This window comes from Lineus longissimus, chromosome 16, assembly GCF_910592395.1.
Source record: "Lineus longissimus chromosome 16, tnLinLong1.2, whole genome shotgun sequence".
NCBI classification, from domain to species: domain Eukaryota; kingdom Metazoa; phylum Nemertea; class Pilidiophora; order Heteronemertea; family Lineidae; genus Lineus; species Lineus longissimus.
The window spans coordinates 1,486,614-1,500,122 of NC_088323.1; the positions used below are offsets into that span (position 1 = coordinate 1,486,614).

Below are 13,509 nucleotides of genomic sequence, written 5' to 3' on the forward strand. Positions count from 1 at the left end.
TATGTAAACCCTGTGAACTATCGACGGCACCCAATCGTACGATCATATGTGGGGAATCAATTTCCAGCAACAACAGACCTGCAAGATCGTTTAGAGTGTAAAGCACTCCTTACAGCACTCAATTTCACCAGTTACAAAGATCTGGCAGGTCTGGAAAGTGGAAATCTGTCTGTACAAATGTGGTCATTTGATTCTAGCCCTCTGTATAGTTCAATAAGCAATCAACATCGAGTACCTTGGATTTACGTCTTTACAGTGTTTGTAGTCTGTGTATTTTTCATGATATATTGTAAAGTATCTATGATTTCTACACCAGTCTCATAAGTCACAACACGAGCTTTAATCTTGGACTTCTCACTTTCATCTTTAAGGAGCTTGTCAAGCACATGGTCCTTCCTGACAAAAACAATGTCCCTTTCTGATAACCTCAGAGCAGGACAGAGGTCATTTCTGCCATCACCGACATACACTACAGTATCAAACACTTGGCCTTTTTGATTATGCTCTTTGATGTACTCACACAGGATGTGTCCCTTGCAGAGGTTCACAGTGCTGAGATCACACCAGTCCTGCCTGTGATAGAAATCGAGGCAAAGACGCCCGTCAGACTCAAACCATGCAGGATTGGTAAAGACTTCAGAGAATACATTCAGCATTTTTGCCTTTGTCAATATGCTATCGATAAACACTGAATTGGAATCCGATACCACAATACTTTCGAAGACTTGATTGTCTTTTTCAAGGAATTGTAACAATTCAGTCATCCCTGGTGCGAATGTCATCTCGCCCACGTACTGTAGGATCTTGTCTTTAGTTGTTCCACATTTGTGAAGATATTTGAAGATTTCTCCCATGTAGTTGGTCCAGTTGTCTTTGGTATACAGTGCCTTGACCTCAGGTGGAATCTTTCCTTTTGGTGCGAGATCTACAACATGTAGATCAGTGTTCTTGTCTATGATGGTGTGATCAAAGTCGAATGCCATCAGGATCCTCTTGCAGGGATTGTTACTGAAAGGAGGGTAAACTGTTTCAGTAAATAAGTATAACAAATTTATGCCTCAAAGCACTTTACATTCATTCCCCAGCCTAATCCAGAAACCACTCCATAGAATTAGAAACAAGGAGTTCACATACTGCACTACAGTTGGCCATTTCAGGCCAGATGAGAGTTCCTTTCTTCTCCTGTCTTACCTTTCTGCCTTGGCCATAGTAGATGATGATCTCTTGATGAAGAATAGATGCCGATGATGATGACACACGTTTCCTACTGGTTTCTGGTCAAAGCGGAGAACTTGGGTTAAAAAGGAAAGACGGAACACAGAAGGAGATACTACAGACTGGAGCTGAAAAGAAGATGAAGATATTGTCAAATCATATGGCCAATATATATCAGTTTTAGAGAAATGTCACTACTAATATTAGTAGTGACATTTCTCTAAAACTGATATATATTGGCCAAAACCACCAGGCCTACACTGCCTATTTTAGTTTTACAAGTTCAAGCCAAAGGCAGTCGACAGTGCTAAAAAAATCCATACAAAAGCAAGGTATTTAAGACTACAATGTTCAACACAGTGCATACATACAGGCCATAAAATCCTGGTGGCCTTTCATTTGGAACACCCTGTAGCTTTCACATTTAGTTCACCTTGTTCATTGGTAGATGGCGCTCAAGATAATCGCTGAACCCTCCACAATCACTCAATTTTTGAACAAACAGTGAAGTATTCGGGCGTATTGAAGGGTCGGATATCACTGTGTCAACTTGTTTTACACGGCAGCGGTCACTTCCAAAAGTAATTGTAACTAGATTTTGTTATTTAGCACGTTAACAGGAGTGCAGAACAATTTCCTTGTTGTCTCGCCACCATTTTGGAACAATCGATTTCGCGATCGCTGATTGGTCACAGTTTCCAAAATGGTGGGTTACATGCATTTTTATTTTTCTCTGATTTTCGTCATATTTTACCGATTTTGTATCATAATTTGTATCTTTTTGAGAATGCATCTGACGTCTTAGTGTTCCTTACATTGTCAAGATAGCAAACAGTCATAAATTATGCCTAGATTGATCCTACATTTCCGAGAAGATTGATTTTACTCTGTGCATGAAAGCGATATCGTACCAGTGGCGCCGACTAGCGACTGTCCACGTCAAAAGAATTTGGCTGGCCTTTCTATTGAGTTTTCTGGCTCTGGGGTAGGGTTGGGTGGGACTCACATTACAGTAATTGTCACGAGTCCTAAGCCTACTCATTTTGATTGAAGTGATGATCTTTACAATAAGTGCAGTGGCACAGTGCGTGTGGGAGATGTTCGATTGTCGTACATTTACGTCATCTAAACTCGATTTGATTTATTTCAGTCTGGCAATGGACCACCTCCGCCCTTAATGGGCCAGCACTTTCCGGTAAGCCAAGGGATCAATTCCCAGCTATTACTTGAATTGAGGCTCTGATGATCTCTACCGGTACGGCGGTACTTGACAGACTCGCTGTCTATCAGAACTACGCCACATACATGTAGATTAGAATGTGGCTGATATGACTATAAGACTCTGGAAGAAAAAACTGTTTTTGCCATCAAAATAATCAAAGCTAAGCACTCCCAAAATGTTTAAAATCATACAAAACTAGTGATCTTTTCTTTTCAGATGCAGCAAGGTGGGAATCCTCCTGGTGGTTGGCCTCCGATGGGAGGGCCCGGTGTGCCCCCATCTGGTCCCCCTGGAGGACAACAGAATGCACCACCTATGGGTAAGTACTAATCATGACCAAAGAAGACGCAAAACCACTGTGTTGTGCGATGATAAGAATGTGTACACTACTGGAAAAGTAGCTATATATAAACTTGCCTAAACCTTTTCAGTTATTTGTGATAATACCGAAGTCTTTTGAGTCATCTGAACGTCATTCTTGTTATTTTGTTTTCAGGTTTTGGTCAGTTTCCTGGAAACATGAACATTCCTATGCCTGGTAACCAACCGCCAAATAATGCCAACTATCATAATCAAGGTAAATTTACAGTCATTATACAAGTCGTCTTTTTCCTGATTTCCATACACCATGGTTTTCCTGTAGGTAAACAAGATGGTTGACTTATCAGGCCAGCCGTTGATGCTATATCTTCCCACTTCAGGCAATGCTCCACCATCTATGCCACCTCAAGCACCACCAATGACACAGAATCCTCAAGTGGCCGTCGCTAAACAGTCGTCCACGCCATCAAATTCCCCAAAACAGGACCAGGGTGGCAGAACGACTAAGGCAAGTAATGTTTCTCAATGGGAAGCACCATGATGGATCCAGACATCTTGGAAACGGGGCTGTGAGAGGGGTCTTGGGGCCCTCCCCTATTCTAAAAATATTTGGAAATTTAAGAGCCTTTAACTGCTTTAGTGTGACTGAACCAATGGTCATCCTTTTTCATTCATCTCTGATCTTCATCTCTAAACTTTGACCTTCTCCTTCAGGGATCTGATTGGACGGAACACAAGGCTCCAGATGGCCGGACATATTTCTACAATCGCGTTACAAAGAAGTCATCGTGGGAGAAACCAGATGAACTCAAATCCCCCGCCGAGGTTCGTATAAGTTGTATAATGGAGTATTTGTTTTCATCTTTAAGATGTTGTGTATTTAGGGCTACTTTGTTTACAAAGAAAAAATCTCTGAGATCTTGAGAATCTTGACCAAATGGTGTTCAGTTGGAATCCACTTTGTTGCCGCTAAGCACTGATTGAGCACCAAAGGTGAATGATGCAGTTGTCCTTGGTGCCCTCAAAGTTGTGTTTCAAGCTAAAAAGAGGGCCATTTCTAGCCCAGGTTGTTCGGAGATGGGTGATTCAGAAAAAAATCTTATGACCGGATCTGTTTGCGCATGGGTTGATTGGTTCAAGAGATACTGTATAAAAACTTCACAGATGTCGTTGGAGTCTGTGCTAAAAGGTGAATGAATTTCATGTCTGCTTCTTCGGTGCGGAGACTGGGTCCCAATCCGTTGGTGCCTTCGGTGAGCTGCCCATGACAGCTCAATGTTTTCTTTGCAGCAGTTGGATCCTGCTGCACGCGAACGACAGGTAGAACTATATGGGCACCATCTTTGCATGATATGCTTTGTATCTTATCGTATTTAGCCCTTCTCCTTTTACCATGGCATTGGCATTGCTAGACATGTACTTCTTTTAGATTATATTGGTTTGTAGTCTTGCACCCTAATAGTAACCAGATTGCGGTTGGATATGAAGGCAACATTATATACATGTCCAAATATAGTTGTTTCAAAGTCTTTCCTTGCGTTCACAGTCTGCACCCTTCTAGATTGATTGATAGTTACAAATTTGCAAGGCCAGTTCAGGCAGCGGCAACTTGAATTTTAAAATGTGAATGTCGTCAAATGCTTTGCCTTTAGTGTGCGAGTATGTGCCATCGTCAAAATTAACAGGTCTATATATGGTCTTCATGCATGTTGTTGCTTTTAAATGTCCTTCCCTCTTACTTAAGTTCAGTCCTAATCCTATGCCAATATCATCCAATGGTGTCTGAAGTAATTTTTCTGTTTTCATTTCATGCCTACTCCTGCTGCTCATCATAACTAAGTTCTGGTTGTGTAGTGTACTAAAACTCTTAATAGTGTTATCCAGAGCATGTCAGAGTTGTTCCCTGCATGCTCTATACTAGCTATATATTCATAGGTCATGTAGGTTTAGATGTACCTGCTAACCACCGAATCACCAAAATATATAATCACAAATTTCAAAGGGCGAAATATTTGGTGGTTTTCAGTCCGCACATTCTGTTAGAGTGTCAGTCGCGTTGTTTTTGCTTCACATACTTTTGTTGCTTTTGCACATTTTGACAACTTTTCGTAAACTCTGCCATTATTGCCAGTTCAAGAGAAGTCTCAGGTTTTGAGTATAGCACACAACATATTGTTCACCTGAGGCGAGAGGACATGCTGAAGAAAAGTGCTTATGTTGTGCCTTTTCTACATACTAGGTTTTTACCTTCATTTTCAGATTCATGCACTTTATGAGAGATTTCCATTTGCAAATAATACTCTAAACTGGCTCTGTTCGATAATACATCATGTATCTTTTCTGCTTGTCCATTCACAGGTTCTTCTGTCTAAATGCCCATGGAAAGAACACAAGTCTGACGGGAACAAAATCTACTACCACAACTCACAAACAAAGGAGTCGCGTTGGACAAAACCTAAAGAATTGGAGGATATTGAGAACATGATCGCCAATCTTCAAAAGTGAGTAAAGCATTTTCAGTCTATGTTCAAATTGACGTACCATCAATACAAGACTTGAGAAAGTTACTACAAAACGTTCCTGTTAAAAAATTTACTGCAATTGATATTTTTCTTTGTCAATTCTCAGAGGTGCCGCAAAAGCTGCCCAAGTTGCAAGTGCACAGGCTGCGATTGCACCCGCCACCATGCCAAGCCTCCCTCCGACTCCAGCACCGATGTTACCAACATCAGCACCCCCTTCAGGCAAACCTGCACCATCGGCTATAGAAGCTGCCATGGAGGCGACACTGGCATCTATTGAGCTGCCGCCGTTACCTCAGAAGTCTGCCCCGCTCCCGGCCCCAGACACAGCCATGGAGGATGTGTCCAGTGAGAGCTCGGAGGAGAGTGGTCCAGTCACTAGGAAGGAGTTTACATTCAGGACAAAGAAAGAAGCAATTGAAGCTTTTAAGACTTTGCTGAGAGATAAGGTGAGAAAGTTGCTTTATTTCTTTCTCTATTTATGTTGATGCTAGCTTTGCCTTAGTTTAGGGACAACAGCATGGTATTGTTCCTCCTAAAAGTGACTTGACCGAGATTATAACGTCTATCGAAACTGATAAAACCATCTGTATGTGACTCCCTTCAGGAAGTTCCATCCAATGCATCATGGGAGCAAGCAATCAAGACGATATCATCCGACCCACGCTTTGTGGCGCTGAAACATCTGAATGAGAAAAAACAAGCATTCAACGCGTACAAGACACAGCGTGCCAAGGAGGAGAAGGAGGAACAACGTCTCCGGGCGAAACAAGCCAAGGAGGAGCTGGAGAAGTTCCTACTGAGTACCGACAGGATGAACTCACAGATAAGATACAGGTAGGAGAGCTGAAGGGCCGTAGCTGATCCTTGTAGCCTTTGAGCATTTGGATTGAAGAGAGAATTGAAAATATGGTTGTCTCTGATTCGTTTTGTAGGAGTAATTTGACCTTAACCTCTTTTCCATGCAGAACTAATTTTGAGCTTCTGAGAAAAGGTATGAAAGATTATCCAAAAAAGACTATGAAAGACTCTTGTGCTGAAAAATTGTACTCGTTTCTTTTCAGGAAAGCTGAAATAGTGTTTGCTGATGATGACGTTTGGACTTGTGTAGCTGATCGGGATCGGCGAGACATCTATGATGATGTTATCCATGTGCTAGCTAAGAGAGAAAAGGTGAGTGCGGATATTCAAGTCTATGTTTGCTCCTCTCAGGGATAGATGAATGTCACTATGACCAATGGGTAACAGCAGTGTATCATCAGTTAACTTTCTCAATGGGTAACAGCAGTGTATCACCAGTTAACTTTCTCACTTCATGTGTTTCAAGACTTTTAAAACCATTAGTCTTCATTACAGGAAGAGGCGAAGGATTTACGCAAGCGAAATATCAAGGTCTTCAACGAGATCCTGGATAGTATGCCCACACTGACATTCAGGACAACATGGTCAGAAGCTCAGCACATGCTGTTAGACAATCCCATATTTGCTGAGGACTTGGACTTGCAAAGTAAGGCCCTTTCATGTCTTTGAATATCCCGTACTTCAAAAAGGTGTCTTATTTCTTGTCATTGTCACTATCCTGGTGAAGCAGTTTTCTGGCAAGAGGAGAGTCCATTGATCACAAGCTGGCATACACTCCTTAGACAGGATATTTTGCTTGCTAGCACATTGTACAATGCTCAGTTTCATACCTTATACACTTCGCCACCCTCTGTAGGTAATTCAGAGTGGTATGCATCTAATCCATGTTTGTATTTCCTCTCTAGACATGGACAAAGAAGACGCGCTGGTCTGTTTCGAGGAGCACATCCGTATGTTGGAGCAGGAGTATGATGATGAGAAGGAGACGGGACGTAGACGAATCAAACGCAATCAGAGGAAGAATAGAGAGGGATTTTTGGTACGTTCTGAATTCTTGCAAACTGTTTGGGCACAGTGCTAACGAAATACATGTACAATGGAACCTCTCCATAGACACCCTCCCTGTTTTTGTTTTGCAAGAGCAATACTGTGCCCCTCCATAAGAGCAATACTGTGCCCCTCAATAAGAGCAATACTGTGCCCCTCCATAAGAGCAATACTGTGCCCCTCCATAAGAGCAATACTGTGCCCCTCCATAAGAGCAATACTGTGCCCCTCCATAAGAGCAATACTATGCCCCTCCATTTCCCATGCCTCAGTCGACAGTGAAAGTGTTGGAAACTTTTAAAACTCTTTGGCTTGATGTTTCAGGTGCTACTGGAAGAACTCCATGAGAATGGTAAACTGAACTCCATGTCTTTGTGGATGGATCTCTATGCCATTGTGAGTCAGGATATGAGGTTTCACAACATGCTAGGACAACCAGGTATGGCCACTTCAACATGATGCTTGCCTCTTTCTGCATTCGCTCACTTCTTTTTCTTTATTCAGTCTTTTGAGTATGTTGTAATGTATTCCACTGCGGTTTGGAGTCAGTTTTTGTTAGGATGTCGCAGTCAATGTTTTTGTATGATTCTCATCAAATCCTTTTCTTTTCAAAGGGTCGACTCCACTGGATCTGTTCAAGTTCTATGTGGAGGATCTCAAAGCTCGTTTCCACGACGAGAAGAAACTCGTCAAGGAGATATTGAAGGATAACGGCTTCATCGTGGAACTGTCAACAAGTTATGAAGACTTTGCCTCAACATTGGCCGAGGACAAGAGAGCCACAGCGTTAGATTCGGGAAATGTGAAACTTACCTTCAATAGTGTGAGTATCAGTGTGATCTGCATCAATTTGCCTTTTTTATGACAGCTACAAGAAGGCATATTTCCATTGTGGCTTAGACAGAAAATATTTCATTATTTCATTGTAGTTGTAATCTTTGCATCCTGAAAAGGCTTATCATTTCCTCATTACCATTTCACCATACAAAAAAAGCCTATTTGTCTTCTTCAGCTGATAACCCAATTGTTGTCTTTACTTACAGTTATTAGAGAAAGCTGAGGCCAGAGAAAAGGAGAGACTGAAAGAGGAGGCCAGAAAGGTAAACCTACATTGCAGTACACACACAGTGCTTGCAATAAAAACAAACATATAAGACAAGTAAAGATGTAATTGTGATACATTTTATGAAGTTCACCTAAATTCTAATTCAATAATCCGATTTTGAATGACAGAGATCTAATATTAAGACAGTTAGGAGTGTAAAAAGGCATCTGAAGTTGACCACTTCGGTCAAAATATTACAGATCCCTGTGACACACATAAGTAAGATCCATCAATATCATCCTCTCACTATTTCAGCAAAAGAAACTTGAGATGATTTACAAAACGCTGCTCAAACAAGCTGATCCACCCATTGACCTCGCTACCAAGTGGGAGGATGTAAGTTGAACATTATTAAATTGTGTCCTAAAGTAAAAAGGCTTAAAGACAATGCTGCTCCTTGCTGTAAACTGCATTATTAAATTGTGTCCTAAAGTAAAAAGGCTTAAAGACAATGCTGCTCCTTGCTGTAAACTGCTAAGTGTGTCAGTAGCCTGTGTATGCTATCTAATAGCTCTGTCAGCATTTTCATCAAGTTAATCAGAGCCCCAGTGAAGTTTAAAGCAAGCTCACTCATTCTTCTCCATGACAGATCAAGCAGCGATTTGAGGGAGTCCACGCCTTCGATGCCATCACATTAGAATCTGAAAAAATCCGTCTTTACAAAGAGTACATCACGTGCATGGAAGAGGCGTGCAGCCATCATCATTCACGGAAGAAACGCTCGAAGAAACATAAAACGAAACGATCGCCATCGTCAGAGGAGTCAGAAGAGTCAGAATATCAACGTTCTGGTTACAGCAGGTCTAAAAAGAAGATGCCATCCAAATCCAAATCACGCTCACCGTCGCCAAATTCACTGCCGTCAGGTTGGTAGAACTTCTGTTCTAGATTCACCGAGTGTAACGTAACAAGGCAGCTGCATGTACCGTAATTCTTGAGTTGTGGGGCTGCTGGCTCCTGGCGTTGATCACTCTACATGATGTCAACAGCTGACCTTACGAATGGAGCCTACCAATTACTAGCCAGACTCCATCAATTTGAATGTGTCTTTTGTTGCTTCGGTACTGTTTTATTTTTTTCTCATCCCGATGCACCTGCCCTTTTCCTGATGTTTATTTTTGTTTATGATCCCGACATGTCTAGCAGGGCGTTTCCAGGCGAGTTTTTGTATTGTCAGTGAACTGCAGCACATGACTGTGCTTACTGGCACCCACGCTGCTATATATAGTACCTTTTTCCCCACCTTTCCCGCCAATGCACTTGAAGCAAGGCACGGCACCCTGCTTTTTTCTGATTGTGCCTTTTTCTGCCCCACATTCTCAGATTCTGTCGATGCTATTTAGCCGGTGCCACTGCCTACCTGACGAGGCCAATGTAAACAGACTGCCTCAACTGGCAAAGTAGTGTTGGTACGCTGTATTGGATGGCAGTGTTTATACTCTCAGAGTTGTAACGTGTGACTGTGTGTTGTTTCAGACTATGCTGAGAGGGAGCTGGAGATGCATGCCATCAAGAAACACAAGAAGAAGTCTAAGAAGAGGAAGAAGAGGCCTTCCAGATCGGTAAGAAATCAAAGCAGTTTATCACATTTGAAGAGTTTCATGAATGACTCACCCAGAGACATTAGCGTATACTTCACCCATCACACCTCATGCTGCTACTTGTTGGAGTACAGAACTAGAAGATGTGTAGTCCTTCCTTTCTCTTGGTCGGCGACATCTGTTTGCTTCTTATGTCACTTATCTTCTCTGTTGTAGCCGTCGCATGAGAGCGGGTCAGAGGCCGAGGTCATCGATAAGAGGAAGCCACGGCATAGCACCTCGCCAGAGTTTCGGAAACCAGACAAGGTACGATATGAAAGCACCATGATCTCTCATACATGTAAGGGAGGGTGAGGCTTACCCTTGAATTGAACTCAAGGTATTTTAGATCACATGTTTCAAGAGTGTGTTCTGGAGACATTCCTCAGAGTCGACTCCCAGCTGGTTTGCCTCTTTGTTCCCAACCAGTGGCTCAGACAAAGTTTACCTCTCGGCTTTCTATTTTTCTCACCAATGGGAAACCTTGAATATTCATGGTTCTTCACCAATTGTAAATGGATAGGAAATCAAAAGATGCCTCATCTGATGTATCGATGTCTGTTTTTCAGCAACATTATGCAGCGGCAGCAGCAGCCAATGATTCAGGGAGTGATTTAAGTGAGGAAGAGTTAGAGAAGCAGCGGAGGAGGTTACTGAAAGAGCTCGAGGCACATCTGTGAAGAGACATTCTCAAAAAACTATCCGACTGTGGTGCAGTTCTCTCTCATACGACTCCGAGCAGTGTTGTGCAAGGGTGATGTCCTGTTCTACTGTGGCCGCTTCAAACTATTGACTAGTGCATTGAGAGGAACTCGCACCAGTGGCTGTTTCTAAAACAGCTGTAGGTGCATAACCAGACATCCTCAATGGCCTTTTCATAGCAGTGTTGTGCCTGGGTGATAGTTGAACCAGAGCTGTGCATGCTCAATGGAAAATAGCATCAGGCAGAACATGAATGGACCCATCGTCTGTGTTCACCATCTCAAAAGTGAAATGCATTTGATATGAATTTTGGACATTGGTAACATATGCTAAGTCAATGGGTTATCATGACCATTGTTGTACATGTATCGTGAAATATCATGGTTGTGTTCAATTTCGCAGGAAAAGTTCTGCATATGTAACTTTTTCACTAATAAAATAAGATAAAGTTCATATAACTGTTGTTTCCTATATGCCCCAAAGAGTGCAGAATTTCTGATGGAGCATAAGCCTTACTACACTGATGAGAGAGTCGGTAAGGGGATGAAGACGCCTGACACCTCTGAATGGAAATGCCCCACATTAACCCTCTGTAGAAATGCCACATCTGGCCCAAGAGACACCTGGGAGGATCATGTCACATCTTGTTGAGACAAGGTACACCCTGTACACACTGCATGACACATCCATCCAGTAGAGACATGTTACACCCTGTAACCGAACACGACAGACCACAGTGGGATGACACATCCGGGGAAGACCAGTCAGACCCTGAAGCTTCAGAAATAATTGTGTACCCTGGAGAGAAGAGGCACATTCACATCCAATAGAGACAATGGCACTCCATGTAGAAACATGGTGCACCATGTGAGGAGATGACACATTCAGCAGAGACAGCACAACCAGTAGAGACAACACATCTGGCAGAGACATGCACATCCAGTAGAGCCGTGGTACACCCTGTAGAAACATGGTGCACCATATAGGGAGATGACACATTCAACAGAGACAGCACAACCAGCAGAGACAACACATTCGGCAGAGACATGCACATCCAGTAGAGCCTTGGTACACCCTGTAGAAACATGGTGCACCATGTAAAGAGATGACACATTCAGCAGAGGCAGCACAACCAGCAGAGACAACACATCCGGCAGTAACATGCACATCCAGTAGAGCCTTGGCACACCCTGTAGAAACATGATGCACCATTGAGGGAGATGACACGATTAGTAGAGACAGAGCACACCCAGCAAAAACATAACACATCAAGTCGAGAGAGGGCATACCATGTACATGCCGCCTCTAACTAGCAGACTACAGTGTTTTCAACCTCTCAGAAACGACAAGTCCAAGCCATGATCAGATGGGCATCCTGTAGACAAGAGACAAGAGACAACCTGCGCTGCTGTCGAGACATGGCGCCTCTAGCTTGCAGACTTCATTCATGGTTTTCATCCCCGCACAAACGACTGAGTCCAAGCCATGATCAGATGGGACATCCTGTAGACAAGAGACAACCTGCGCTGCTGTCGAGACATGGCACCTCCAGCTTGCAGACTTCATGGTTTTCATCCCCTCAAAACCGACAGGTTCTGAGCCATGATCAGATAAGACATCCTGTAGACAAGAGATAAGAGACAACCTGCGCTCCTGTCGAGACATGGCGCATCTAGCTTGCAGACTTCATGGTTTTCATCCCTGCACAAACGGCTGAGTCCAAGCCATGATCAGATGGGACATCCTGTAGACAAGAGACAACCTGCGCTGCTGTCGAGACATGGCGCATCTAGCTAGCAGACTTCATGGTTTTCATCCCCTCAAAAACGACAGGTTCCAAGCCATGATCAGATGGAACAACCTGTAGACAAGAGACAAGAGACAACCTGCGCTCCTGTCGAGACATGGCGCCTCTAGCTAGCAGACTACATGGTTTTCATCCCCGCACAAACGACAGGTTCTGAGCCATGATCAGATGGGACATCCTGTAGACAAGAGACAAGAGACAACCTGCGCTCCTGTCGAGACATGGCGCATCGAGCTGGCAGACTTCATGGTTTTCATCCCCTCAAAAACGACAGGTTCTAAGCCATGACCAGATGGGACATCCTGTAGACAAGAGACAAGAGACAACATGCACTGCTGTCGAGACATGGCGCATCTAGCTAGCAGACTTCATGGTTTTCATCCCGCACAAACGACAGGTTCTAAGCCATGACCAGATGGTACATCCTGTAGACAAGAGACAAGAGACAACCTGCGCTCCTGTCGAGACATGGCGCATCTAGCTGGCAGACTTCATGGTTTTCATCCCCGCACAAACGACTGAGTCCAAGCCATTATCAGATTGGACACCCTGTAAACAAGAGACAAGAGACAAGATGCGCTGCTGCAGAGCACGGCATCTACCCAGATGACTACCGTGTTTGCATAGATTCACAAACGACAGATTCTAAGCAATGATCAGAATGGGGACAACCTACATACAGAAGACAAGAGACAACTCTCGTTGTCTTCTGTGGTGCTGCCATCTGCCAGCAACTGATATAACCAATACTGAGACACTGTACGTCTCGTGGCATGACCACACTTGAGAAGAACCATATCAGGGCATATCATATCCTCACAAACCGTCATCTCATTTCACGCAGAGACGATTCGTATGTTTCCCCATCAATTTATTACACCATCTCCATTCTCATTTATGCATCCACTGATCAGTTACAGCAGCTGTCTTGATTGACTGTCCCGGTGGGGCGGCAAACTGTGCATTTCTCCTCAGCTACTTTATTCATTTGTATCATTTTGATATATATTTTATTGTATTGTTGGCCCGCGGAATTCAATCAGACTACAAGGCATATTTCAGTACGATGGCCTGGTGCATGGGATTCTAATTCACAGGTCCCTATAACCGTGAGAAGGCCATAACTC

At 43.3% G+C, this 13,509-nt stretch overlaps 2 protein-coding genes across 3 annotated transcripts; one reads left to right on the top strand and one right to left on the bottom strand.

Moving 5' to 3' along the window:
* On the bottom strand, positions 1-1,867 carry LOC135500260 (pyridoxal phosphate phosphatase PHOSPHO2-like). The gene is made up of 3 exons (XM_064791602.1): positions 1,649-1,867; positions 1,192-1,343; positions 1-1,008 (listed from the first exon to the last, which is right to left on the bottom strand). The coding sequence occupies exons 1-3, from the start codon at positions 1,655-1,657 to the stop codon at positions 243-245; spliced, it is 927 nt and encodes a 308-aa protein (XP_064647672.1). The 5' UTR covers positions 1,658-1,867; the 3' UTR covers positions 1-242.
* Positions 1,868-1,876: 9 nt separating this feature from the next.
* LOC135500261 (pre-mRNA-processing factor 40 homolog A-like) lies at positions 1,877-11,016 on the top strand. Of its 2 annotated transcripts, XM_064791603.1 has the most exons (21): positions 1,877-1,921; positions 2,366-2,410; positions 2,654-2,756; positions 2,934-3,014; positions 3,139-3,266; positions 3,473-3,583; positions 4,049-4,078; positions 5,117-5,259; positions 5,387-5,729; positions 5,888-6,117; positions 6,345-6,453; positions 6,637-6,787; positions 7,047-7,180; positions 7,513-7,627; positions 7,803-8,011; positions 8,232-8,288; positions 8,549-8,629; positions 8,883-9,159; positions 9,770-9,855; positions 10,051-10,140; positions 10,443-11,016. In XM_064791603.1, exons 1-21 carry the CDS (start codon positions 1,919-1,921, stop codon positions 10,551-10,553), a joined length of 2,637 nt encoding a protein of 878 aa, XP_064647673.1. In that variant the 5' UTR covers positions 1,877-1,918; the 3' UTR covers positions 10,554-11,016. The 2 variants fall into 2 exon arrangements, with proteins under 2 accessions (XP_064647673.1, XP_064647674.1); XM_064791604.1 differs by lacking the exon at positions 4,049-4,078.
* The last annotated feature ends 2,493 nt before the right edge of the window (positions 11,017-13,509 follow it).

Coding starts and splice junctions, on each gene's coding strand:
- LOC135500260 (XM_064791602.1), bottom strand. Junction 1,009..1,191: donor ACTATGGCCAAGGCAGAAAG/GTAAGACAGGAG, acceptor CCCTCCTTTCAG/TAACAATCCCTGCAAGAGGA.
- LOC135500261 (XM_064791603.1), top strand. Junction 3,015..3,138: donor TGCCAACTATCATAATCAAG/GTAAATTTACAG, acceptor TTCCCACTTCAG/GCAATGCTCCACCATCTATG. Junction 5,730..5,887: donor AGACTTTGCTGAGAGATAAG/GTGAGAAAGTTG, acceptor GACTCCCTTCAG/GAAGTTCCATCCAATGCATC.